The sequence below is a fragment of the Cricetulus griseus genome, chromosome 3 (assembly GCF_003668045.3).
Source record: "Cricetulus griseus strain 17A/GY chromosome 3, alternate assembly CriGri-PICRH-1.0, whole genome shotgun sequence".
Lineage (NCBI taxonomy): Eukaryota > Metazoa > Chordata > Mammalia > Rodentia > Cricetidae > Cricetulus > Cricetulus griseus.
Genome location: NC_048596.1, coordinates 53,378,386 through 53,405,794, shown reverse-complemented (window position 1 = coordinate 53,405,794; position 27,409 = coordinate 53,378,386). Strand labels below are relative to the sequence as shown.

General features: G+C 46.4%; 1 protein-coding gene across 1 annotated transcript; it reads right to left on the bottom strand.

Annotated features, from left to right (window-relative positions):
* Window positions 1-614: 614 nt before the first annotated feature.
* On the bottom strand, window positions 615-24,952 carry Pola2 (DNA polymerase alpha 2, accessory subunit). Its single transcript, XM_027408539.2, has 18 exons — window positions 24,588-24,952; window positions 22,632-22,756; window positions 21,096-21,187; window positions 20,708-20,765; window positions 17,572-17,678; window positions 14,949-15,142; window positions 14,281-14,369; window positions 12,501-12,656; window positions 11,993-12,055; window positions 11,280-11,322; window positions 8,377-8,501; window positions 7,697-7,735; window positions 6,741-6,814; window positions 3,536-3,644; window positions 3,194-3,300; window positions 2,191-2,250; window positions 1,848-1,974; window positions 615-1,083 (listed from the first exon to the last, which is right to left on the bottom strand). Exons 1-18 carry the CDS (start codon window positions 24,664-24,666, stop codon window positions 928-930), a joined length of 1,803 nt encoding a protein of 600 aa, XP_027264340.1. The 5' UTR covers window positions 24,667-24,952; the 3' UTR covers window positions 615-927.
* Window positions 24,953-27,409: the final 2,457 nt, after the last annotated feature.

The following is a 27,409-nucleotide window of genomic DNA, read 5'->3' as shown; positions in this document are numbered from 1 at the left end:
GGAAGCAGTTCTCATGGAGGGCATGGTATGGCTATGAGGGCCTCTATTTCTGTCAGTCAAAGCTACTACTCCTCACGCTTCCTAGGAAAACAACTTGAACTTTCCCATCTGTCTTTGTCACACAAGGTAGGACAGCTTACTTTTATTGGGCAGAAACCTGTGACACTTTAGCTCTCTGCACTCTTTTCTCAGATGCCAGAACATATGGGCATGGCAATGTCCTAGGAACCCTGACCCTATCTGCTGGACCTGGCAGAGTGACTGACTGACCGGAGACTACAGCTATGGAAGAGCTCATCAAGGCTGCCTCCTCCAGATGGAGAGGTGGGGCTGAGACCACAGCATGCGTGTGAGACATGGTATACGAGACAGCACAGGGAGAGCCAGGCAGGCTGCCAGCTGCTTGCTCTGCAGCCCAGTTCTGAAGCCAGAGCCCAGTTTCTTCCTCAGCAACTGTAGTCTGGGGACTTTGGGAGGATGCAGGGTAGGGCTGGGAGAGTTCCAAGGGGCTGGACGGAGCCCAGTGTGACCAAAGCCTTCTCTGGACATAGGTCAAGTAGACAACATTCCTAGGACACTACTCAGGAAAAAAAAAAGTATAAGAAAGATTAAAATCAGTTATACTAAAAGTTTATATTTATTTCTCTAAATGCCATGTTTGATTCATATAGAAAATCATAAAGTTTTCCTGCCTTTCTGGGCAGGTTTTCTCCATAGATGGTTCACTTCTGGACACCCTATGTCCCTTGTGAAGCATGAAGAGAGGTGAGAGGCATGATTCAGATCAAGGCCCAAGAGCCAGGGGCCCCAGCTCTACAGCCCTGTCCCTATGGCCAGATCCTTGTCAAGTGTCCCAACAGTTTGGTCACTAGAGGGTCACACCTGGGCTCTTGGTGCCTGTGAGGCCACGTGACCTAGGCTGAAGACTCAGATCCTGACCACCTGCGCAGCCACACTCAGGCCCTGCCTGCCCTTACTGTCCATGGCCCTGGGTTGCCTCCTGAAGTAGAGGCGGCCATAGGTGCCACCCACCTGTCCTTTGGTGAGCCGCCCAGGATTCATACAGACACAGCCAAGGATGTCCTGGGAAAGAAAAGACACAGAGTTTAGTGGCTCTCAACTGGGCATGACAGAGTCAGAATCTTATACGAGTTTTAGAAAACAGAATGAAAGCAAGTACTCAGGCAAATATGTTCCGTGTGACTAGAGGCTCTCTAGGGCAGAATAAGGAATGCAGAGGCCTGGTGGGAGGAGCTCCTACGCTTGGGGACAAAATTGACTCCCAACAGTTTCTTGTTTTTCCACATGAAGAAAATACTTAGGAGGCCGAGGCAGGATAGTGACAGCTCCAGGGCATGCTGGGCTGTAGAAACCCTCCCTTGAAAAGCAGAAAAACCCTGTTTAAGACTGGACTGGATCCAGCTTTAAAACAAACAAACAAACAAACAAAAAACTGGTGTGGTAGATTCCCTGCAAGGGACTCAAGCCTGAGGCGGCTGCACCCTCAGATCAGATCAAGAGCTCCTTCAAGGCACTGCTGGCTGAGCCCATGGGGAAGTCAGATCAGAATTCAGGGGAAGACAGGCAGGCAACATGTTCCCAGGTCACTCTGACATGGCCTGAAGTCCTCACTCTTCGACACCTAGGCTCTACTCAGGTGGGCACACGCTGCTTTTCATGCTTCATTCCACCCATGGACTATTTGTGACACCCCCAACACTCAGCCCTTGTGCTGGCCCCAAGCAGACACCGTCCCATTCAGTAGACCCAGGTAGAGTGAGTGCCAGAGAATCTGGAAGGAAAAGTCAGGTTCTGATGTCTCTGGAAAAAAGACAGTTCAAACCTACCTTGACGAAGTACCTCAGCTCTGACGGTACTATGAAGACATCAGGGGTGACTGGCATCTGGGCATAGGTATAGAAGTTCTCATAGTCTATGGACATGTCCTCGTGGGGCGGGTAGAGTGGGTAGTAGCTGCAAAGACAGAAGAAGCTCTAGTAGCGGCCAATTCAGGAACCTAGAGGAGGTTCCCACTCTCAGTCTGCACACTGCCTGGTATTTATGGGCTGGACTTTTTTCTCTTCCATTTGAGGGGACAGAACTCAGTTTTGTCATCATAGGGCAAAATGTCCTGGTGGCCCCGTGAAGCAGCTGATTCAATGACTCATTGGGGTTGGCTGGCATACTTACCTTCTCTGTGTCAGGATATGCTTCAGGATTCGGCTGAATCTATCTGGAGTCCCAGAAGAGCTGGAAAGGAAGGGCAGAACTAGGTTTCTCAGTCAAGTCCTCTTCAGGGAGGACCGAGGACTCAAGACAACCAGAGAGAAGCTAAACAGCAAGGATACAACTGCAGGGGAAGCTTGGGGACAACCCTGCAAGCAGCTGGCTCTTTCTCAGGACAGGGCAGCAGGGCACAGGGCACAGGAAAGAAGAACCCAGGAATCAGGACATAGGAAGCCTCAGCACCAGAGCTGGCACCATCTTACACAGGAGGACACATTTTCTGCACCACACACAGCCAAGCCACCCCAAGTGCCACACCCCAGCCAAAGCACACACCCAACTTAACTCCCAGCCCGTCCTCCTGACAAGGAAGGTTTGATGGAAGAACCAGCTGCCTAGTCTAGATGCCAGGTCCAGCAGTGTCCAGTTTTCTGAGGGTCCCACATTCACTATGTAATAAATCCCTGGTAAGTCTACAGAGAAGACACTCCAAAACTCAGGTCACAAATTGGGAAGGTAAAAAAAAAGGGACTAGAGCCAAAAATATGAATTTTATTGCCTGGTGTCTCATGTAGACATAACAGAGTTGGCTCTTTGGGGTATGAGACATGACAGACTAGTGACAGCAACAGATACATCTATCTGTCTGATGCCTTTAGCAGACAAGGAAAGGCTTAAGTTTTTGATCTAAAGTGTGGCTCTCATGACTCCTTGTCAAGTAGCATATTGTGGTGGGGGTCAGGATGCAAGGAGCCAGTTCTCTGCTGTTGACATGAAATGTTTCTTTTTTTTGTTTTTTTTGGTTTTTCGAGACAGGGTTTCTCTGTGGCTTTGGAGGCTGTCCTGGAACTAGCTCTTGTAGACCAGGCTGGTCTCTAACTCACAGAGATCCACCTGCCTCTGCCTCCTGAGTGCTGGGACTAAAGGCGTGTGCCACCAATGCCCAGCGACATGGAATGTTTCTTACCTACAGATCTCCTCGGCCCCGATGTGGAACAGCAGGTCCGTGGATGTCAAGCCAAATATCACTCCATTTATGGAGAGGCTGCAGGGCTCTGACACAAACTGCACTCGCTGGAATGAGGAGGCACTGACATGAACATGTGCACAGAACAGCTAGAGCTCCTCCCCACCAAAGCTGGGAGTGGGGTTAAGGGCCAGAGACCACTGAGAAGGACCAACCCATGTGCAGCAAACTATGACCTGTTGGCAATTTAGAAGTCAGGCTCCTGAAAGGGACGCTCTGCCCTCACCCACAGGGCAGTCTTCACCCCACCCACTGCTCACTGGCCAGAGGGGGCACTGGTACCTTTTTGTCCTCTCGAGGCAGCTCAGAGAAGGTAAAAGGTGGCTGTGGGTATACCGGTTCATGTTGCACGTCCCTTAGCGATGGGACAAAGACAAGGTGGGAGCCAGAGCTGCTTTGTCAAAACACAAGCACAAGAGGGACAAGAGGTGAGTCAGCAGAACTGGGCCACAGGCTCAAGGTGTAAGCATGCCCTTCATCCAGCAGTCCTCCAGGGAGACTTGGATGAAAGGCATTCCACTCCGACCAGACACTCTCCCAGAACCCTTCCAGGGAAAGGCAACCAACCTGCTGTCCTATCCCATCCAACTGGATCTGATGCATATTGTTCAGGACACACGGTCCCTGGCTTTGTCTGGTACCCCACTACAGAGGGAACTCTTGTCTGGTGGGAGAAGGGAGGAAGCTGAGATCTAGAGCTGGGCATGGAAGGCACACTCAGGCAACCCTAGCCCTTGGGAGGCCAGAGGGGTGTTATGAGTTTGAGGCTGGCTTGAACTACAGAGTGAGACCATATTTAAGGAGGAAGTCTCAGGACCGGAACTGGAGCTTAAGCTTCACTCCACTCTAAAGGGTGTAGGTAGCTTGTAGACAATAAAGTTCACTGGACACATGGCTTGGGTAATTAAATGAAGCCAGAAGGAGTGAGGCAAACTGGTCAGATCCCAAGTCTGCTCCTCACACTTCTGAAGATCAAACCAAACCTTTCAGGCAGCAAGGGCGAGGCCAGGTCTACTGGACATTGAAGACAGAGATTGTCGGAGGGACATTCACCTCACCACTCACATCAGAAGTGACCCTGTTTCTACTTCTCAGCAAACTAATGTGAAAGAAATACTCCACAACAGAGGCAGCTGTCCCTTTGATGGAGACAGGAGAGTCTCTAGGGTTACAGCATGCAGTAGAGAAAAAAAAAAAAAAAAAAAAAAAAAAAAGCTGTGGCTCCCAGGGCTAACTGTCTCTACAACCACACAAAAGAGAAAGAAAAAACCAGCTTCTTTGGTTCCCTTCTCTATCCTTGGCAGAGGGGCCCACTGTAAACCACACAGGTGTAAAGTGTTGCTGTGAGGGCATGCCTGGAACCAGCCATTAGCTCTCACTTGCACTCCTTTACTTCTCGTGCTTAAAATTGGAACAGGTATAGATTCCCGGAGCTGGAGTTAGAGGTAGTTGCAAGCAGCTTGATATGTGTGCTGGGAGCCAAACTCCAGTCCTCTGTAGGAGCAGCAATAGCTTTTTTTATTCTTTATTTATTTATTTATTTATTTATTTTTGAGACAGGGTTTCTCTGTGTAACAGCCCTGGTTGTCCTGGAGCTCCCTATGTAGACCAGGCTGGCCTGGAGCTCACAGAGATCCGTCTCCCTCTGCCTCCCAAGTGCTGGGATTAAAGGTCTTTGTCACCAGCAGCCAGCTACAGCAATAGTTCTTAACTGCTGAGCCATCTCTCCAGCCCTGCACAGGGACTTTGGACATGTGATCAGATGCGGGAGCCTGGCTCACTGTAATAGATCATCATAATCTTGGGAAAGGTACTTTGCATATTATTCATAATCTCTTTGACACCAAGTTCACTGCCATTGTCCAAGTCCACCACGTGGGTGCTAGAGTCTAGTGAACAAGCCAGGGAGTGAGCTGAAAAGAATAACCTATGCTCCAGGTCTCCAGGAATGGAAGTCTGAAGGCACAAAGGACTGAGGTAAGGTTGTTTGTTCTCATGGGACTAGGCTGCTGTTCAGGACCAGCTTCAGGAGAGCAATGGTTAAGGAGGAAACAGCTTTTACTCATGGCTTGGAGCTGGCTACAGGGGGAGGGGCCAGGGAGAAAATTCCAACTATGTGCAGCGTTTCACAACTTCATACATCATATGGTGGGAGGGTCTCAGGGCTGCCTTTTGAGCAGAGAGGTGCATCAGGGCATTCTGCTGCCGAGTTGTGCTGAGAGCTTAGTGCTTCTTATTTCTGACCCAGCACCATTTATATACAGCTCTGGCAGGGCGGGGCTGTGCCCCTGCTTTGCAGCTCATACTAGCCACAGATGAAAGTGCCTGGTGGTGCTGGGCACTGGCTCCCAGAGTAACAATGCTTGGTCTATTCTTTGTTTGTGTCACTTCTATCAATAGCAACATGGGATGAGGAACCAAAATCAGAACCCAACCTCATGTTGGAAGCACCAGCCAGTGCTGGGTGCCACTCCAATGCTTGTTCCTGCTTTGGGAGGCTAGGGGATTTATCTCCTGAGGACTTTAGCATTCCCCAGGATTCCTGAATTCACCTGGGGCCCTAACTGATCTGGGGGAAGAGGAAAGGTATATGTAATCCTCCACTTGAGAAGGGAGGGGAATGGAAGCAGCTGAGGGCCCCAGTCTCCTGGCTCCAGGCCTGATGCCAGCACAAGGTTGTATTACAACTAATCAACCTGAGATCTGTTCTCAGGACAGAGGGCGGAAGGAAGACATTTAAAAAACCACCTTTGTTACAGTTTTGTTTTTAAATTTCAGTCTCAGTAATGTTTGTTTATCATGAGTTCAGCAACAGGCAGCAAATCCCAGGAGACCACCCACTACATTTTCTTTCTGACCTGGCCCAAAGAAAAGGGCTGGAGCTGAGGGGCCAGCTTCCTGATGCCTCTCTGCATCCAGCTTTAAACTCTTCCTGAAACCCCGAGGCCCTCATACACTAGAATCATAGCGCTTATGTCAGTGCTGTGGCCTTTCGGTCCTGTCTTCCAAGCTATGCTGAGGATTTAGGATCCACCCTCACTGGAGTCTCTCCCACCCACCACTCCAACCCTTGGCAGCCATCCACCACCACCGGGAAGCACTGACTCAGGGAAGGAAGTTGGGCTTACCCCAAAATGTTCCCTTTATGCAACAAGAGGCTTGGGGCCTCTCAGAATTTCATTGCCAATCAAATACTTCCCCAAACCACCCTGGGAATATTCCCATGGAGTAACAGTTTATACAAGGGCAAGTGAGAAGAGGAAGTAAAGAGAAAGAACGAAGGAGGAGAGTGTGTGAAGTTTGTCCTTTCAAGTTTGTTGTTTATCGGGCTTACAAAGATGCCTGTTTACCCACTGAGCACTGAAGTTCAAGGGCTCTATCTGACCTCTAAGTCCAAAAGGACAGAAAGGACAGGAACCCCCATGGCTTTAAGCAGCTTCAGTTTCCTACTGACATGTCCTGGCAGACCTGCATCTGGAACACTGACCTTCTTGTTCCTTCAATAACTGTTCTCAGGCACTGCTTGAAAACATCTTCAAATGGGCTTGTCAGCTGACAGTTCTGCAAGAATGGAAGGAGCTGCACTCAAAGAAGTGCCAAGGCCTGAGGGATGACCCTGAGGGGCTGGGAGTGGACAGAGATGTGACCATGAAAAAGATGGAAGCCAGGCACAGGGGCTCTCGCTTTGTAATCTTAGCACTCAGGAGGATAAAACTGCTGAGAGCTCCAGACTAGCCTAGGATACAGAATGAATTCTAACCCAGCCCAGTTCTGGTGTAAGACCCTGTAGCAAAAAAACAAAACCTGGGGGTGGGTTGGGCTGTCTGTCCATCTGCAGGGAGCTGAGTCTAGATAAGAGAATTAATCTTGCACGCACACTGATAAAGTCTAGGAGGAAGACAGCCTTGAAACCTCGTTTATGGAGGTGAAACACCTGGCAACAAGAGATAGGAGGCTCAGGCCCTCCACCAAGATCCTAGGAAGAACCACGATTTATGTACTAACGGACCTTATGACATGAGCTGCCAGCTGAGGGCAGTGGCCACACAAAGGATTTCATAGTACCTGCCTCTTTAGTGAAGTAGCTAGTATGTCTCATAGGAGACTTTGAGACCACAGCTGAAGCCCATCTGCTTTTGTTACTGTTTTTGTGCCTGAGCAGTAAGCTGGTGTAGATAAAGGAACCACCTATTTCTAATTCCCTCCCCGATTCCAGATCGTCTTGTGCACTGGAGGAATGGAGCCTTCAAATTCAAGGTGTTTTACTGAACACGGCCAGTAACAATGTTTTCCTCATTGGCCACAGGGTTGATGTAAACCTGTTGTAGACACAGATAAACTCCAAAAGAAGAGACTAAAAGAGTCTAGGTTGAGTGCAAGTGTGCAGTCCCTCCCCTCCTTCCCTCTCCCCTCTCCCCTCCCCTGCTCTCCCCAGGCACTCACCTCTACCTGCTCATGTTTAGCATCCAGGAAAGGTCCAAACTGCAAATGAGCAGATGGGGAAACAAAAGCACCCAAAGAACAAATCAGAATCTTCCATGTTTGCAAAAGCTTTTAGACAAACTGTCTAAAAGCAGTTCCCCGCCTGAGTTCACCTGTCCCTCCACGGTTGCCTGGAGAGCCTGGGGAGGTAGAACATGGGCCAAGGAGCATCTGAGTCCTGTTCCCTCAGAGGGCTTCCCAGGGCCCTATAACCCCTATGGTTGTCCCAAACGACACTAGGTTCTTTTCTGTTTTTTTACACCTAGTACCAAGACAGAGCAAGAATTCTGTAAAATCAGGATAGAAGACAATACTGCTGGCCTCTGGACTTAGTGGTAGCTATGGAGTCTGTATATACCTCCAAGAGGTGCAGACTGAGAATTAAAAAATCCTAGCACTTGGGAGGTAGAGGCAGGCAGATTTCTGTGAGTTTGAGGCCAGCCTGGACAGCTAGGGCTACATAGTGAAACACTATCTCAAAAAAACAAAAACAAGGAAAGAATGAAAAAAAACAAAACAAAACGAAACAAAATCTTTGTAAAAGGAGACAGATTGATATTTCCTAAAAACTTAAAATAGCATTAGAACCCCTGTCTAAGGCTAATTTCATTTCCACCCCTATAGCCTCCCTGCACACCTACCAGGATGCAGACATCTGGCCGGTCATGATTGATGATGGTGATCAGATCAAGCAGGGGGTCGTATGTGATGCTGTCAGAGGTGGTATAGGGCCCACAGGCAACTAAAACCATAGTTTGCTCAAAATCTGAGACAGAAGGCATTGGAAGGTCATGAGAAGAAAGAACTGATATTGGGTGGAGGGAGAATGAAGGTCCATTGAAGGGAAATGCAACAGGATTTGCCACATCAAGTCCCATGAAGGGATTCAAGGTGAGGACCTCATCTCTCCCCCAAGAACACTGAACAAAGTAAAACACAGGCAGGGAGGAACTTGAGCCAGGGAGTATCTAGGCAAAGTGAGCAGAGTGACAGTAAGGAAATAGTTAAGCAAAGTGCTAATATTGTGCAGAAGTTAGGGATCATCTGGGGGTTCAGTGTGGTGGGAATGTGGGGAAACTGAGGCCCAGAAGGGCAGGCTCTGTTGAAGGGCCAGTTCTCATGCTACCTGCATACTACAGCTAACAGGCATGTGCCCATACCCCACTCTTGGGTTTCTAGTCCCTGTCCAGCTTGAGGTTTTTTTTTTTTAAAGCATATGCCACCACTGCCTGGCCAATAATTTATTCATTTTTATTTTATGTTCATTGGTGTTTTGCCTGCATGTTTATCTATGTGAGGGTGTCAGATCTTGGAGTTACAGACAGTTGTTAGCTGCCATGTGGGTGCTGGGAATTGAACCTGGGTCCTTCTGAAGAGCAGTCAGTAGCTTTTAACTGCTGAGCCATCTCTCTAGCTCCCTGGATTTGAGTTTTTAAAGTCAGTCTGAGCTAGTTTCGGTGGCTTATACAACAAACCTCTGAAATCCCCCAAATTTTCTAATGTGTAGCATTACTTTCCTATTGCTTCTGTATTTCAGGGATTGGAGAGATGGCTCAGCAGTTAAAAGTGTTTGCTGCTGTTCATGGGGACCCAAGTTTGGTTCATAGCACCCACATCAGGCAGCTTACAACTACCTATAACTGTTGCCCCACGCATCTGACACCCTCTTCTAGTGAACACACCCATACACAACACACACAAAAATAAACAAACAAAAACTTAAAACAATAAATAAAATAATGAATTACTCCAAACTTGGTAGCCAAAACAGTTTACTGTCTTACAGTTCTGGACACTATAAATCCAGAAGTCAAGGTATCAGCAGAGCTGTGACATATCTGGAGGCTGCCTGTACGCCATCTTTAAAGTCAGCAGCCTAAAGTTTCTGTTCCCTGATTCTGATCCTTCTGCCACCCATGTTCATAAGGACCCACCTGTATAATTCCATCCAAAAGACTCATTATATAGACTAGGCTTGACTTGAATTTACAAAGATCTGCCTGACTCTGCCTCGCAAATACTAACGGTGCATACTACCATGCCACCCAGACCATACAAAGTAACATATTCACAGGCCTGTGGGATCCTGGAAGCTACCACAGGACTGAGACCAGGACGAATCTACCTTCGTCCCCCAAACAGATAGTTTCTGAGACTCTGTATAACGTCCTAAACTGATTCCAGGTCAGCTCCAAGAATGACTTCACACATCATCAATGTGTGTGGGGTACTGACAATATGCCAGAATTGGCATTTATTGAAAATCTTCACTGGTGTTTGTTCTACTTTGCTTTAAAAAAGAAATACTTTCCTTTCCCCCTCTTCTTTTTACTCTATTTGCATGTATGTCTGCATGACAGAAGATGGCATTAGATAGAACAGGGTATCAGATCTCACTATAGATGGTTGTGAGCCACCATGTGGTTGCTGGAAATTGAGTTCAGGTCTTCTGGAAAAGCAGCTAGTGCTCTTAACCACTAAGTCATCTCTCCAGCCCCCTGTCCTCTTTTTCATTTGTGGTAGCAGGGGACCGAGCCCAGAGCCTCACATATGTTACACAAGTATTACCTACCCAGCAACACCTCTAGCCCAGCTTGTGGGTTTTTTGAAACAAAGTCTGTTAACTTAAAAAAAAAAAATTTATTATCTTGCTTCCCCCCCCCAGGTCACTTGTTCTTCAATTCTTCTTCCTGCTTCTTTTTGTTTTTGGTTTTTTTCAAGACAGGGTTTCTTTATGTATCACTGGCTGTCCTGGAACTCACTCTGTAAACCAGGCTGGCCTCGAACTCACAGAGACCTGCCTGCCTCTTTCTCCCGAGTGGGGGATTAAAGGTGTGTGCCACCACTGCCCAGCTCTCCTTTTTAAAAAGACAGAGTCTTACTATGTAGCTTTGGCTAAGGCCTGCAGCTCCCTATGGATATCAGGCTGGACTTGAATGCAGAGATCTACCCGATTCTGCCTTTCAGGTACTGGAATTAAAGGCATGCACTAGCATGCTTGGTCAGAAACTACTTTTTTAAATTACACCCGTATTGTGCAATGACCATAGAATTGTACAAACTCACAAAGAGAGCACAGAATTCCGTATTTTCCGGGAGCCCTCTAACATTAACATTTCCTACAACACAGCACATTTGCTGGAATTAATGATGGTATGTTACTGCTGACTAAAGTGGATTATTCCAACAGTGCCCCTTTCTCCTCCAGGATTCCATACAGGACACCCAGTTTGAGTTATAATGTATATATCATTTCCCTTTTTCAAGTACCCTTCACATGTCTGTTAAACAGTAGCCCGGATTACAGGTGTTCACTTTGCTATCACCAGAGCCCAGATAATGCTACTATCAGTGCTCAGGAGGTTCAGATCCACTAGTGGCTCTTGAAGAAAGGGCTGGTAAGCCCATTGATTAGTGGTATCTTTACTGTTCTGCATGTCACTCCCATACAGCTTTTGTTGCTTCCTTGAGCCTGGGCAGCTACAGTCTGGGACTTGTCTATCACCCCCATTGTTAGCAAGAAAAAATTTGGACCAAAACTTACCTGCATCCTCTTCAGTGGGCTGATAGAATGGAAGTGGCACACCCTGAAACAGGAAGAAAGCTCAGCTGCGCTCTTGTCCAACGCCATTGCTTAGGTAGTAGACTGCTCTGAGTATTTGCAGGTATGCATCGGGTGGACTGTGAGAAGTGACGAGAGAGGCCATACCTCTGCCTTGCTCTCGGGAGTTACAGGGAGAGCCACAGATTCTGCCATTTGTCTAAATAGCTTACTATTTAGAAAATAGTGATTAAGCAGACCAGGCAATGGGAAAACACAAAACAATTGGACATCTCAAGCAAAGTGGGTGCCTAAACCATTGCCATGCTGGGTAAGGATGGAAGGGAAGGGAGTCCACCTGCTTTTCTTGGCATCCCATGGAAATCTTTAGAGGACCACAGTGGAGAGATAACTATAAACTACAACTCAAGGCCAAACTTGACTGCAGCCATTTTTGTAAATGAAGTTTTAATGGGACTTCCCTACAGCCGTTTGCTTATGAGTGGCCTATGACGGCACTGGCGCTCTAACGATAAGATGCAACATCTGCTGTTTTGCTCTCTGGAGGAAACAGTTTGCTAACTTACAGCTGGGAGGTGGGCTCCAACCCTACAAACAGAAACTACTAAGAAACATACAGAGATGGAGAAAGAGCAGTTTCTTGCACACACTGAGGCAGGAGCAAACATGGGGTGGCCGAGGGGCCCATCCTGTACCTCATAGAGTTTGGTGGCAGTAAATCTCCTACCAGTGGTGTTGAATCCTTCCATAATTACAACCTGAATGACAAGAAACACAAGACTGTTAAATAGGAGAGATAAATGAGAAGTCTGAGACAAACTACCTTTGGTAATTATAAACTTAGGGCATTCTCCAGAAAACAAATGAGGGGAGCTAGATCAGTTACAATTACGCTCTACACAAATGACCTAATTCTCAAAAAAATCCCATGAAGTAAGAATTTTTATTTCATTTTGTGGATGAAAAAACCGTGGCCTCGAAGGTCAAGTACCTTGTCCACAGCCACACATCTCATGAGGTGGAACTAGGATCTGAACCTGGGCCGTTGGACCCAGAGCTAAGGTTGGAGCAAGGAGAGAAAAAACACTTCCTAAAACAGTGAACCTATATGACCCAATCTCATGGCACCCGAGATGGAAACCAAGAAATAGCTGCCCACTGCATGCTCTCAGGTCTGCATCACAGAAGGCTCCACAGTCTCACCTGTCCAGGAAAGAGAGAATATTCCTTGAGGTCAGATAAATCCACCGGAATCTGCGTGCCTGAGGAGTGTTCCCGGTCTCCCTCAAGAATCACCGACTTGCTGTTCAGCTTCCCATTGCTGTCACAGCCAATCTGGCCCAGCAGGATGACAGGCTCCTACCAAAGAGTGCAGTATAAGAATGACTACACAGAGAAACCCCAAATAGCACCTGCTTTGGGAGGTGATCACAGCATCACTACTGAAAGGGTAAGGACCCTTCAAGGGTGCCTAGTCCACCTCCTGGTTACAAGGTGTGCTCTGAGAGGCTGTCCGAGTGTGAACGTTCTCAACCAAGGGGAATCCCCCCAAGCCCTGTAGCCCAAAGCACTTCTGGAAAACCACAACTATTAATAGATCACATTCACTGAGTCTACCACACACTGTTCACAGCTGACATGTATGAACTCATCAACCCTCACAGCCACTGTAAAATAGATACGGCTACACCTAGCAGCAAGCAGCAGAGCCATATGATTATTTCATTAAGGTCAAACAATAGTGACGCCTCGACCCAAAGGCTGGCAGTTGGCTCCAGAGCCAACTCCTCAGCCGTGCTATGGCACCTCCTGTTACTTGCATGCCCCTGCCTCCCCACAGGGCTTTGCTATGTTCCGCCTCGGGCTCTCAAGTGCCCAGATACCATATGGGACATCACATTACCACTTCCACAGGAAGTTCTTCATAGACGGAACTGAAATCTTTCCTAGAGGCTTCCTGCGTAGGCTTCTACTCTTGGGAGAAAACAGAGTACATCTACTCTCTCCCTCATATGAGGCCCTGTCCCTATACTTCTTTCCAATTTCTTCAAAACTTCCTGCAAGACAAAGTTTCTTTTCTTTTCTTTTCTTTTCGACAGGGTTTCTCTGTGTAACAGTCCTGGAACTTGCTCTATAGACCAGGCTGGCCTTGAACTCAGAGATCCACCTGCCTTTGCCCCCCAAGTCCTGGGATTAAAGGCATGCACCACCACGGCCTCGCTAAGGACAAAGTTTTATGAATGGTAGCTTTTCCCTGGACAGAGGACAAAGACACATTCAATCAAGGATTATTTATATAGGACACATCTTCTCTTAGATTAGCAATGCTCCAGAGAAAATACCCACACCAGATTAAAGTATGATGTAACTCTAGATGCCGGAGGCAGCCACTGATCTGCGTTAGTGCTCAAACTGGAGGAATCATCCAGGCAACGAGAGAATTCCCAGTCTGCGGCTCTTACCTTTTAAACCCAGACACTTCTACCAGCAGGGGCTCTCCAGAGGCAATCTCCTCCACCACTGAGAAAACAGTTTCAACCTTTGCTTATGTGTAATCCTCAGTCCACCAGGGAGGAAAGAAAGTCTGGGACACAGCCAGGGAGCACTTGTCTTTTTTTGAGAGTTTTTTGTTTTTTGTTTTTGATTTTTGAGACAGGGTTTCTCTGTAGCTTTGGAGGCTGTCCTGGAACTAGTTCTTATAGACCAGGCTGGTCTCAAACTCACAAGAGATCCTACTGCCTCTGTCCCCCTCTACCCGCCCCCCTCCCTGTGCTGGGATTAAAGGCATGCGCCACCACCACCCTGCAGAGGGAACACTGGTGAGTGGAAAAGAGTTTCTTCACTGACTTCAGAGAGAGTAATAATTTAAACTGGGAGTGGTGGTGCACACCTTTAATCCCAGCACTTGGGAAGGAGGCAGAGGCTGGCAGGTTTCTCAGTTCAGTAGTGGTTAATTAGTGAGAACTCTTCAAATGACTCTTACTTGTGCTGGTTCTAGAAGAGGAGTAAAAGCCTCAATCTTGTAATGCTCCTTCAGTTCGCTTCCAAGCTCTTCTATCTTACAGGTTAGAACTGCAATCCAAAGGTGACAGGGTGCTGTCAGTAAGACAAATCACTCGGCAAGAAAAGACAGAGCACACTGTCCAGCATCACAGTCATTCGATAGGATTGAGGAACATGGACATCCACCTCGTCTGAACCCCAGGCTTTAGTCCATCTTCTGACACAATGACTAGTCTTGTTTTCCACTGGGCCTCAGGAGCTCACATGGCATAGTCCCAGAGCATCACCAAGAAACCCACACTCACTAGACTGCAACCTGCAGGGCAACCTGCGACCGTTTTCAAGAAAGCAGTTGTGAGTGTTCGCAACTCAAGAGCTGAATGCCTTCACAGCTCATGTTCCATTACCATCATTACTAGGGTGGCTGTGTACTTTTCTTCAGAGAAGTGATATGACTTGGGAAATTACAGCATCGCCCAGTGTCCTTCCCCCTCACTGAAAGAGCACCCATAAAGACACTGGTTAACTTCTGGATTCAGAGGCCAGGTAACTAACTGTTCTACCAGTGAGCCAGGCTTTGTTACTTCACTTCTCCCAGTCCTTCCTTGGGCTTTAAACACATTGACTTTCCAAAAGGAAAGCAGATACCTTCACGAACATCTGAGAGCTGCTGAAACATGGTCTTGTAGCTGCTCGTGAGTGGCTCTGGGTACCCTATGACCTTCAGGCTGACACTTGCAGAGCCTCCTCTCCCGGACCAGGACACGCCCTGTGCTGAACCAAAGGTGGTGACCACTTCTCCTCGGTTGGTTCTGGAGCTGTATTTCTGGGAGGGGGCAGCACTGATAGGAAGCAGAACAGATTAGTATCACTGTGTCTGTGGCTGCCTGAGAAAGGAACATGATGAGGCCAGGCTTGGGAGGCCTGCAGAAAAAGCAAACTGTCTTACAGATCTAATCAACGTGGAGGGGCCTCTGACCTTTCAGGAATTTCAAGAATGAGGCACTGAGGAACACCCGAATACAAAAGTTTAGAAATTTAAAGACAAAAACATATAAAAAGATTGTTATTTTTCTCCATCAAAACTAAATGGAGCAAAACAAAACACACTCTGAATTGACTGGACTACTTTCTTTTCTTGTGAGTCATCCATAGTTACCAGTCCATCATTTGATCCTGAAACAGTGACGGGGTCAGAGATTGCTGAGCAAATGCAAAAACCTACAATACAGTTGAAACCAGGCATGACGGCACACGTCTGCAATCCTAGCATTCAGGAAGCAAAGGCAAGATTGGAACCACAAGGCCATCCTCAACCAAGTTTGAGGACAGCCTATGGTACATAAGACCCTATCTCAAAAAACAAACATACAAAAAGCCCCCCAAACAAACAAATAAAAAACTCAGTACAGTTATTTCTAAGAACAAATAACACTAAAAGTTCAGCAAAATGAATGAACCTTTCCCTTGCCTCTATGGAGATGGAAATGCAATGAATGAACAGTTAAAAGGGAGCAAGCACCCTTACCCCCCACCCCAAGGCTGCACTTTCACTCTGACTGGTAAACCGGAGCAGTAAATTCAAGAACACCTGGATGTTGCTATCTGCTTGGAAGCTTCTAATCTTCCTGCTATGAAGACTGTTTACAGAGAGGTCTAGAGGCACACTAAAACTCTGTAGAAACTCACTTTACAAGGGGCATGGTCGTAATTGTTGACTCCATCTGTTCTTTTCAGACAAGCTTCAGAAAATGAGCTCAACTGATTATCTTTATCTCCAGGACTGCTTCTATTTAAGTAATTTACAGGCTACTTTCCATAGAAAATTACAAAATGAGTGTCTGATGTCAGCTTTCTTAGTGTACATTAAAAAATGATCAGGCAGAGAAGTCATCAGCTTCTCTGGGCTCCACCCACAAAGGGGCATGCGTCACAGCAGCCCTCTAGTGTCATCAGACACTCAGAGGGAACAGCTTTAAACATGGCCACGGAAACAGACCTAAGGAGCTTCCTGCTAACCCCCACAATGGCTCTGCAACAACTGTTTGAACCCTCATAGGTTTCAGAGACGCCCTTTTAAGTCTAGAATGTTGACTTTGGAAAGCAGTTTTGAGATCTCTCCAAACCAGGTGGAGCACAGTAAAACCAAACTGTCCTTCAGGATCCAAAACAACCCACGATCAATAACTACAGAGCCTTCAGTTACTGCTTCTCTCCTTTTAAGATCTGTATTCTAGCTGGGCAGTGGTGGTGCACGCCTTTAGGCCCAGCACTCTGGAGGCAGAGGCAGGTGGATCTCTATGAGTTGGAGGCCAGCCTGGTCTACAGAGTGAGTTCCAGAACAGGCTCCAAAGCTATAGAGAGAAACCCTCTTGAATGCCCCCACCCCCCCCAAAAGAAGGAAAGATCTGTATCCTATCTGTGTTGAATATTTTGCCTGTGTGGATGTATGCACACCATCTGTGTGCCTGGTACCTGCAGAGGCAGAGAGCTCATGGATCCCATGAAACTGAAGTAACAAATGGTTGTGGAGATACAATGTGGATGCTGAGAACCAAACTTGTGTTCTGTGCAAGAGCAGCCAATGCTTTTAACTGCTGAGCCATCTCCCCAGCCTGTCAATGACTCTCTAAAGTGACTGAATGGAGAAACCTACACTCTGGTTGGTAGTTCTGAGCCCCATCCTGATGTGACAGCCCTATAAACACATCTCTCTAACAGAGACCTATCATTTATGGATTTCAGAGTGATATTTATGTAAAGTGGTGGCAGCCATGAGGAAGTATCAATTAAGCCCCTGCAGGAGAAGATTCAGTGTTGAGAAAACACTCAGAAACCAGCTGTCACTGAGCATGAGATGAACAGGTTATACAATGCTGTGAACAAAGGTGCATACTTTTCCTTTAAAAAATATGTCAGATTACAAAAAGAAACCCAAGTAAACACAAACAAGTAGGAGCAGGTGAGAGCCTATTTGCCTTGACTGACCAGACGTTCCAGACGCCTGGGCTTCTGAATAGCCAGGTTGTTTTCAATAGGAGATATCAGTTCCCGATCTAGGAAATGAGCCCTAGAGAAGTGGGTGGAAAGCAAGTTTCCTTAATTACTGTACAAAACAGTAATTTTCCACAAGGCAGAGAACCACAGGCTTTCCAGCCAGCTCTCGGTAGATGGCTCACTCTGTGTCGGTTAATAAGTTACTCACAGTTCGCCTCCTCAGCAAAGAAAGAGACACGGTTTTCTTGGCCCTTGGATCAATTATGATACATACCTTGGGGAGAAACTGGATGGTGAGAGAAGCTGATGTGGGCTACGAGTAGAGACACTCCTTTTTGTTAGGGGGGTCTCTGGGGTGCTGCTGGATCGCTTATGGGGACCCTAGAAACAAGATGAAAAACAAAATCCCAGTTACTGTGTCTTTCAAGTTGCTAAGTAAGTGTAGAGCTGATGCAGTTCCTTAGAAAGGACAAAGTGACACAGTAAAGGACACAGGCAGGGTTGGGGATCCTCAGGAGCCATCTCCAGCAGTGACCACATAAACCTTCAATAGCCACAGGACACTATCTGCATTGTGACAGCTGTCATGAAAAGAATGCAAGCATTTCCCAAAGGAGATGGCTAGCCCTGCCACCTGACCTGTCAACCCCCACACGAGTCTCCATCCCCACCGCTTTCTGCTTTTAGAAAAGACCCGAGTTTGGCATGCATAGCTTTGACCTGTGTTCACACATTCTCCAGAGAAGGGATGGGACCATGTTACACTTCTTTTGGCCAAGTCTACCACACATTTTCCAAATTAAAGTCTGGAATAACTCCAGGCAGATAAGGTAGTTGAGCTCATACTTGGAGAGAGTAGTCAGCAAACACCTCACTAATGGTCGGTCACAGCGGGAGGGGGGTGGGAGGGTTGGGGTTGGTTTTGTTTCCCCGTTTTTAGTTTTTCATTTCTTCTCTCTATCTCTCTTTGTGCTCATCAATAAGAAGTCAAAGCGCAGAATAAAGGATGAAACCCAATCACAGGACCTAACATTCTCTAAAGCCTCAGATAATGGGATGTATTAACAGGAGACTTCCCAGCCTAAGGGCTCCAAGCTCACATGCAGAAACTTTTCTGACTCAAGGGCTCCTTCTGCTGGTCATTCCAAGAAATGCTATCAAGCTATCAATTGGTAGTCTGTGGGACCCAAGGTGAGAACACTCAGAACCATTCACTAAGACAGGCATGATGGGTTCATACTTGAAATCGTAGCCTTTGGAAAGCTGCAGTGCAAAGGTTACCCAACTTTCAGGCCAGTCTGGGCTACAGGGTGAGATCCCGACTCAAAACAAAACAAAAACCAAAAACAAAACAAACAAACAAAAAAAAACCTAAGAAGCTGCATTAGAAATTAGACTTCCAAATATTTGTGGTTTTATTTTTTTTAAAGATTTTATTTTATTTATATGCTTGTATGTGAGCTTGTGCATGCAGGTGAAGGTATCTGGGGAGGTTGGCAGAGGCATCAGAACCCCTGGAGTTACAGAGAGCTTCGAACTGCCTGATGTGGGTCACAAAAATTGAACATGGGTCCTCTGCAAGAACAGCAAGGTCTTGTAACTAATGAGACAGCTCTCCAGCCCGTGCTGTTTTTTGTTTGTTTGTTTGTGACAGTCTCAGGTATTAAAGGCTACCATGGCCTTGACCCCAATGTAGCTGAGGCTATCCTTTGACTCCTGAACTGCTTGCCTCCTTTTCACAAGTATTAGGATTACAGGTGTGAGCCACCACACTTGGCTTACACACTAGATTTTAAAAGTTAATTTTTCTATTTTTACTTATTATTTGAGTGTGTGATTAACATGTGTGGGCATGGGTGTCCCATGCATGTGTAGAGTCAGAGGACAATGCTGTGGAGCCAGTGTGGGTTCACGCAGGTCACTAGGCCTGCACTGACAGTGTCTTTACACGCTGAGCCCTCTTCCTGGTCCTCTAAGATGATCGCTACATATATCATATGCTCCTCTAAAATAACTTTTTTTACACTGTCTCTCTGTATAGTCCTGACTATCCTGGAACTTATGTAGACCAGGCTAGCCTTGAGTTCACAAGTGGTCCTCCTACCTCTGCCTCCTGAGTCCTGGAATTAAAGGTGTGCACCATCACTGCCCAGCTAGGGTAACTTTTAACTTATATATATTTAGTGGGAAAATATGAAGATTCAATTAAGGAATATTTAAGAATGGTTATTTTTGCCAGGTAGGGCTAAATAGCAAAACCCTGTCTTGAAAAACCAAAAAAAAGTTATCCTAATTTAAAAATAAAGCTTACAGAATTTTACACACCAATTTTAAAATTCTATATGCATTTTCCTATGCCAGTACAATCTTTTATCCTTAGTCCTGTTATCTGACGGAATTCATGAATAATTTCTATGTCTCCTTCTCTACTGCTAGATTATAGGTTATTTTTAATTTCTTACCGTTATAATGTTATGATGTACCTCATTATAATGTATGATGCCCCCCCCCCCCCCCCCCCCCAGGGTTTCTCTGTATTGCTCTGGATGATTTCCTTAGATAGTCTTAGGGGATTGCTAAGAATGGACTCCGGGGACTTGTACACACTAAACATGTACCCTGGGGCTATACTATTTCTCAGGAGATGTTTCACTAGGAAGAATGAGTAAGACAAAGGATAAACATGACACATTTTCTCCAGCTATTTTCCAAACAGAGTACTCTAATACACTAATTCTGCAGCTATCATGGGCCAGGCCCTAGGGAAAGAACAGTGAACAAAGCAGTGTTCAGGATCTGAGAGCTTCTGTAATGGAGTGAAATGGAACAAAATTAAGGTCCCATGGTAAAAGATAAAGCAACAGAATGGATACAGGAGAGGAAGCTGCTACTTTAGACAGGTTAGTTCCCCCTGACAAGAGGTCACGAGGTGAGTGTATGTTTGGTATGCCTGAAGATGAGCAAGAAAACCAGTGTGGAAGGAGTGGGAGACAGGACTAAGGTGGAGTCACACATATTGTTCAGACTGTGAACCTTAGTAGGGAAATTGAAAATCACAGGGGAGCTGTGAACTTACTTTCTTTGGTGAGACTAGGCTGTCCTAGAACTCACAGAGATCCACCTGCCTCTGCCACCCAAGTGCTGGGTTTAAAGGTATGCACCACCACCAAGACTAGCTTAGTGGGGTTTTTTTTTTTTTTTTGGTTTTTCGAGACAGGGTTTCTCTGTGTAGCTTTGGAGCCTGTCCTGGAACTCACTCTATAGACCAGGCTGGCCTCAAACTCACAGAGATCCGCCTGCCTCTGCCTCCTGAGTGCTGGGATTAAAGGCGTGGGCCACCAATGCCTGGTCTTGTAGTATGTTTTTAAGAATGTTACTTATAGAATAATTTCCAGATACCCCATGTTCACCTTAGAGGGTGTGGTATAAGAGTTCAAAAGGGTCTCCTCTTCTTCCTCTGCTTCAATCCTGAAAACACTTGTCAAGGAGAGCAATTACATGAGAGTAACTGAGAAACTGTTTTTTCTTCCCCCGCCCCCCCCCCCCCAGGGTTTCTCTGTATTGCTCTGGAGCCTGTCCTGGAACTCACTCTGTAGACCAGGCTGGCTAGGAACTCACAGAGATCCACCTGCCTCTGCCTCCCAAGTGTGCTGGGATTAAAGGTGTGAGCCACCACCACCCAGTTGAATATTAGGCATTTTTAAAAATTTGTTTTAAAATTATATATATATAACTGTTGAGAAATTACAAAATACATATATATGGCCTAGTGCAAAGACCTTCTGCATAAAAGGATACAGCTCTTGTATAGAAACAATGTCTCTGGCTCCTGCATGACCACTGTCTTTGGAGGCATTGTGCCAGGCTTTGGATAATTTTTTGTTCAGAACCTGAAGAATGAAATAGAAGCAGATGGTGAGTATATTATTTCATAGTCTAATAACAGGGAGGACATTTCCTATTGGAACTAATAACGGGAATTCAAAATATAAGCAAAGAAGAGTTAGGGATAAAGCTCAGGTGGTAGAGCACTTACCAGGCAGGCAAGAGGCCCTGGGTTCAATTTCAGCATCACCCCACCCCACAGAGTCAAAGATAAGCAACTACTCCCAAAGTGTTAAGTAGCATATTAGTACACATCTTTAATACCAACACTGGGAGGCAGAAGCAGGAGGGTCTGTGGGTTCAAGGCCAGCCTGATCTTCATAGTGAGACAATGTCTTTAAAATAAACAAAAATATGACAGGCTGCACATGGTGGATGATCATGTCTATCATCCTAGCATCAAGCAGCTCACAACAGAATGTAACTCCAGGTCTGACACCTTTTGCCTCTATAGGCACCTGCACACATACACACATACACATAATTAGAATAACAAAAACAAAATAAAAAGCTTCTCCAGTAATTGCCTGCTGACAACACATAATTCTAATAATTCTCTTTAACACCTGCCATCTACCAGGCAGTTTCAAGTGCTTCACATACAACCTCATTTAATTTTTACAACAATCATTAAAAACACAGTTGATCAGCCAGGCGGTGGTGGTGCACACCTTCAGTCCCAGCACTCGGGAGGCAGAGGCAGGCGGATCTCTGTGACTTTGAGACCAGCCTGGTCTACAAGAGCTAGTTCCAGGACATCATCCAAAGCCAGAGAAATCCTGTCTTGAAAAACCAACAACAACAACAACAACAAAAAAAAAACCAACAAAAAAACCAAAACAAAACAGTTTATCAGAACTTGACAGAAGAAAAAAAAACCAAACAAACAAAAGAAAACCAAAAAACCAAGGCTCAGAAATATTACGTAGGGGCCCAGCGACATGATTTAATGGGCAAAGGCACTTTCTGCTAAGCCTAATGGCCTGAATTTGAACCCCAGAACCTACTTAGTAGAAGGAGAGAATCAACTTTTCTTTTCCTTCTCAAGACAGGGGCTCACTATGTAGCCCTGGCTGACTGTTCTGAAACTCGCTATATAGACCAGGCTGGCCTCAAACTCAGAGATCCAACTGCCTCTGCCTCTCTTAAAGGTGTGTGCCACCACCATTTCAAAACCAACACCATTTTTCATGGCTATCCTCTAAACACTTTAGCATAGGTGTGCATACAAATGCGCGCACACACACACACACACACACACACACACACACACACACACAAGAGACAAGACACTATGATAGAAAGAAATGAAGAAGGGAAGAAAAGAAGTAGAAGACCAAGCTCACACTGGGACCAGAATCAAGGTCAGACTCCACAGCCTGCATCTTTTCATATATTGTGCACCTCCATGCAGCATAAGAACATTAGTTAACTCACATTTGCTCTTACCTCATGTTCAAAAGAGTTCAGGATCTCTGCAGTAAGGCACACTTTCCCTGTGCTGGTGCAGAAGGCAATAAGCTCGCTTACCATTCCCTCCTCAGTCTGTCTGTAAAGAACACACAGTTCCGCCACTGTAGGGAGAGAAACAGGCAAGGAAGAACTTAGTTCATTTCTTTCTTTTTAAGATTTGCTTATTTATTATGTACACAGTGTTCTGCAAGCATGCTCTCATCACAGGTGGTTGTGAGCCACCAAGTGGTTGCTGGGAATTGAACTCAGGACCTCTGGAAGAGCAGCCAGTGTTCTTAACCTCCAAGCCATCTCTCCAGCCCCTTGAGTTCACTTCTTTTTGCTTTCATATTGAGGCAAAGCAATCCTGTGATGTCCAGTCACTGCTTATTCACAGGCCCTGGGAACACAGCAGTGAACAAAACCAAGAAGTTTTTTGTTTTTATTCACAGGAAGCTTACTACTGAGGGGAAGACAGGACAGGAAAGTATATGGTACTTTAGATGCTCAAAGATGAGATGTAGAAAAATGAAGTTGGTGGGAAAGGGATTATAGAGCTAAGGAGGAGTCTGGCAATTTACATACGAGGGGCCGGGGAGAGGCCTCAGCAGGTAAAGTGCCTGCCACACTATCGTGAAGACGAGCACATGGGCATGGTGGCATGTCTTTACTTCCCAGTGTGTGGAAGGCAGAGATGGAATGTTTGGAGCAAGCTAACCAGCCAGCTTGAGAGTGATCAAGGAAGACTAAGTGATTCACCACAGGAGTGAATGTATCTAGCCGGAAGTGATTCTGGTTCTGAGTCCTGGCCATTCACATGAAGATAAAAATGAATCTTCAAAGGCGAGAAGTGGTGGTGACAAAATCCAAAGGAAACCCGGGAGTGGTGCCAGGGAAGCTCCTGATGATATACAAGCAGCAATAACTCTAGTTCCAGAGGCTGGCTCCCTCTTCTGGCTTTTGTGGGCTCTGCATGCATGTGCCCAGTTGTATACACACAGACCAACACTAATTCACATAAAAATAAATAATTGTAGCACTCAGGAGGCAGAGCTAGGTGATCTCTGCTAGTTTGAGACCAGCCTGGGCTACAAAAAGAGGCCCTATTTCAAGAAATTTTAAAAAGAAAGAACAGATTATTTTTAAGACTTCACAAGGACTTGGACTATTTCAGTCTCCATGAAGAAATGCATTACAAATTATTAAACTTTAAAAGCAAAGCAGACAGATCTCACTGTCTAGCCCTAGCTGACTTTGAATTCTCTGTGATCCTCCTGGCCTCGTTCTCCCAAGTGCTGGAATAACAGACAAGCCCACTTACACTACGGTTTTAATTCCTAAAATCAGAAGTTCAAAGTGTTGATGATTGGTTAAGGCAAGTATACCCACAGCGCTATTCTGATGACACACATTTTCCAAGAGATGTGTGATTTAAGTCTTCACCATTGGACTCTATGGACCAATATGATGAGGAGCTGGACTCCAGGGCAAGAGACTGGGGTTGGCACACTGCTTAGATAATTAATTCTCCTTGCCTGTGTTCCTCCATCTATAAAGAGAGGGGGCCAATAAGCTCCCTGAAGTTTCTTCCAAAGCAAAAATAAATTATTAGGAATCCACCTCGAGGAATTTCTATTTGCACAGACCACTAAAACTATGAGCCAGGCATGGTGGTGCACACCTTTAATATCCCAGCAGGCGATCTCTGTGAGTTCGAGACCAGCTAAGTGGTCTACATAGTGAGTTCTATGACAGCCAGGGCTCCATAGCAAGACCCTGTCTTTAAAAACCAACTCTGATGAGAAAAGTCATAGAGCAACAGATGACTAGGTATGAGCTGCAAACGGTCCCAATGTCTCCTTTTGGCAGTGTCACCTCCTGTTTGATCAGGACCCAAGCAAGACCCCACGAGCATATGCAATTTGGAAGGGACCCCCTCGGTTCGGGACTCACGTTTCTCCATCAGGGCGTCCTCGCAGTCCAGGCCGAAGATCTGTAGCTCCTCCGCCAGCTGCTGGGTGGACACGGCCATGATGACCCGGAGGGGCCGGGCGCTGCCTCAGCTCAAGTCTGCTCAGCAGAGGCTTATCCTTTCGCTTTGGGGGAAAGTGACAGGGACGCGCCACCAGAGACAACTGGCCTAAGCCCTCAGAAGACCCTATCCAGCAGGTCACAGAGAGATACGTCAACAACGACAAAAACTCGAAAGGTCTCGTTCCGGAGAGGAAACTTGCTTCCGAAGCTACCGCTTAGCTTCTGAGTGAGGAGCACAGCCGGGAAAAACCCGCCAAACGCTTAGCCCGGCGCGCGCTTGCGCGAGGACCGCTCCACACGGCCCTCCCCGCGCACGCGCCGGTCCGTCCATTGCGCCTGCGCGGAACGCGCCCGCTGAGCGTCGGTCGGCGCGGAAAGAAGAGTTCCTGCCTCCTCTTGCTGCGGCGGTGTGTTTCAGGGGTCGCCTGCGCTGGGAAGCTCTGCCATGCCTGTTTGTCCCATTTCTATGGGCCAGGAAGCGCTGTCCGTCCGTGCCTGGCAGATCACTGAAGGGGAGCGCTTAGGGCAGTGGCAGTGATTCTCAACCTTTCTTCCTTTTTTTTTTTTTTTTTTTTTGGTTTTGTTTTTTGAGACAGGGTTTCTCAGTGTAGCTTTGGAGCCTATCCTGTAACTCGCTTTGTAGACCAGGCTGGCGTTGAACTCACAAAGATCCGCAAGTGCTGGGACTAAAGGCGCCACCACCACCGCCCGGCCATTCCCAACCTTTCTAATGCGGGGACCCTCTAATGTTGTGGTCACCCACAGCCGTAAAGTCATTTCGTTACTACTTCATAACTGTAATTTTGCTACTGTTATAAGTTGCAATGTAAATAACTGAGATGCAGGCTGTCTGATACATGACACCTGTGTGTGTGTGTTGTTGGATTCCCCAAAGGGGACCTGACCCATGGTTTGAGAACCACTGGCTTGGGCAGTAAATGAGTGAATTCTCTCCCTGATATATTTCCTAGTTATTTTATTTTATTTTTCAAGACAGGGTTTCTCTGTGTAACAACAGCCTTGGCAGCCCCGGAACTCACTCTGTAGACTAGGCTGGCCGCGAACGTGCAAAGATCCGCCTGCTCCTGCCTCCCGAGTGCTGGAGTTAAAGGCATGTGCCACCAACGCCCAGTTTATTTCCTAATTTTTGGAACCCAAATCTGCATTGGTTTGGCTTAATCAAGTGACCTGTGACACCATGTGCTAAGAATGGAATGGAGCACTGACAGCCTTTGAAGAAAACAGTGTGAGCCCAGCGTTCAGAGGCAGAGGCAAGAAGATCCTCTGAGTTGGAGGCCAGCATGGTCTACAGAGCGAGTCCAGGACAGCTAGGATTACACAGAGAAACCCTATCTTGAAAAATAAAACAACAACAACAACAAAAGGAAGGGTACACCTGTAATCTCAGCACGACTGAGATGGGAGCCTCTGCAAGTTCCAGCCAAGGCTACATACACAGAGAGACCCTGTCTGAGAAAACCAACAAAAAACAACAAACAGGCTATAGAGACGGCTTAGCTGTTGTGCTTGCTCAATGCTTTCAAAAAGGACCTGGGTTTGATTCCAGCACTCTAACTCCAGTTTCAGGGGATCTGATACCTGGCCTCCACAAGCTCCTACAGAGCGGTGACACACATATATACACTAAGGTACTCACAAACACCTATAAGAACACACCTTTAGTCCCAGCACTTGGGCAGCAAAGGCAGGTGGATCTCTGAGCTTGGTCTACAGAGGGAGTGAAACCCTGTCTCAAAACAAAAAAGCAAATAAACTTTTTTTTTTAGTCTTATGGAACTGTCCGTGGTGGTTCGTATTTGCAATCCCAATATTTGAGAGGCTGAGGCAGGAAGATTGTCTGAGTTTTCAGCCAACCTGGGCCTCATTCTAAGATTATTGAACAGAAAAACAAAACAAGACAGTCTTTTTTTTTAAAGAGAATACTTTATTAGTTTTTGTAATCAAACCCACGTAGATAAGACCTTACATATTTAATACAGTGCGTTACCCCTGTACAAATGGAAGACAGTCTTAACTGAAATTTTTTTACAATCATAGCCAAAGCACTGGGTAGAAGCTACAGGAAATTGGCCACCAGGTGGCAGTAGGGTTGTACAATGCCTGGGTTTAGTCTCAGGGCTGCTGCACACCTGATAACTGAGGTTTAAGACTTTCTTGATAATGAGAGGCCATGAACTGTGAACTGTGAACCAATTAACAGTTGTTTATAGAGATTAGGGATGAAGCTCACTTGGTAGAGGGCTTGCTTGGCAAGCCTCGGGTTTGACCCCTAGCATCTGAGATTCTGTCTCAAAAATGAATGGAAAAATAGAGCAAAGTCATGTTTTTTTTCTTTCTTTTCTTTCTTTTTTTTTTTTTTTTTTTTTTGGTTTTTCGAGACAGGGTTTCTCTGTGTAGCTTTGGAGCCTGTCCTGGCACTCGCTCTGGAGACCAGGCTGATCTTGAACTCACAGAGACCCACCTGCCTCTGCCTCCTGAGTGCTGGGATTAAAGGTGTGTGCCACCAACGTCCAGCCTCTTTTCTTTTTTTTAAAAAAAAAGATTTTATTTATTTCTTATGTATACAGTCTTCTGCCTGCATGCCAGCAGAGGGCACCATATCTCATTACAGATGGTTGTGAGCCACCATGTGGTTGCTGGGAATTGAACTCAGGACCTCTGGAAGAACAGTCAATGCTCTTAACTGCTGAGCCATCTCTCCAGCTCCCAAAGTAGTATTT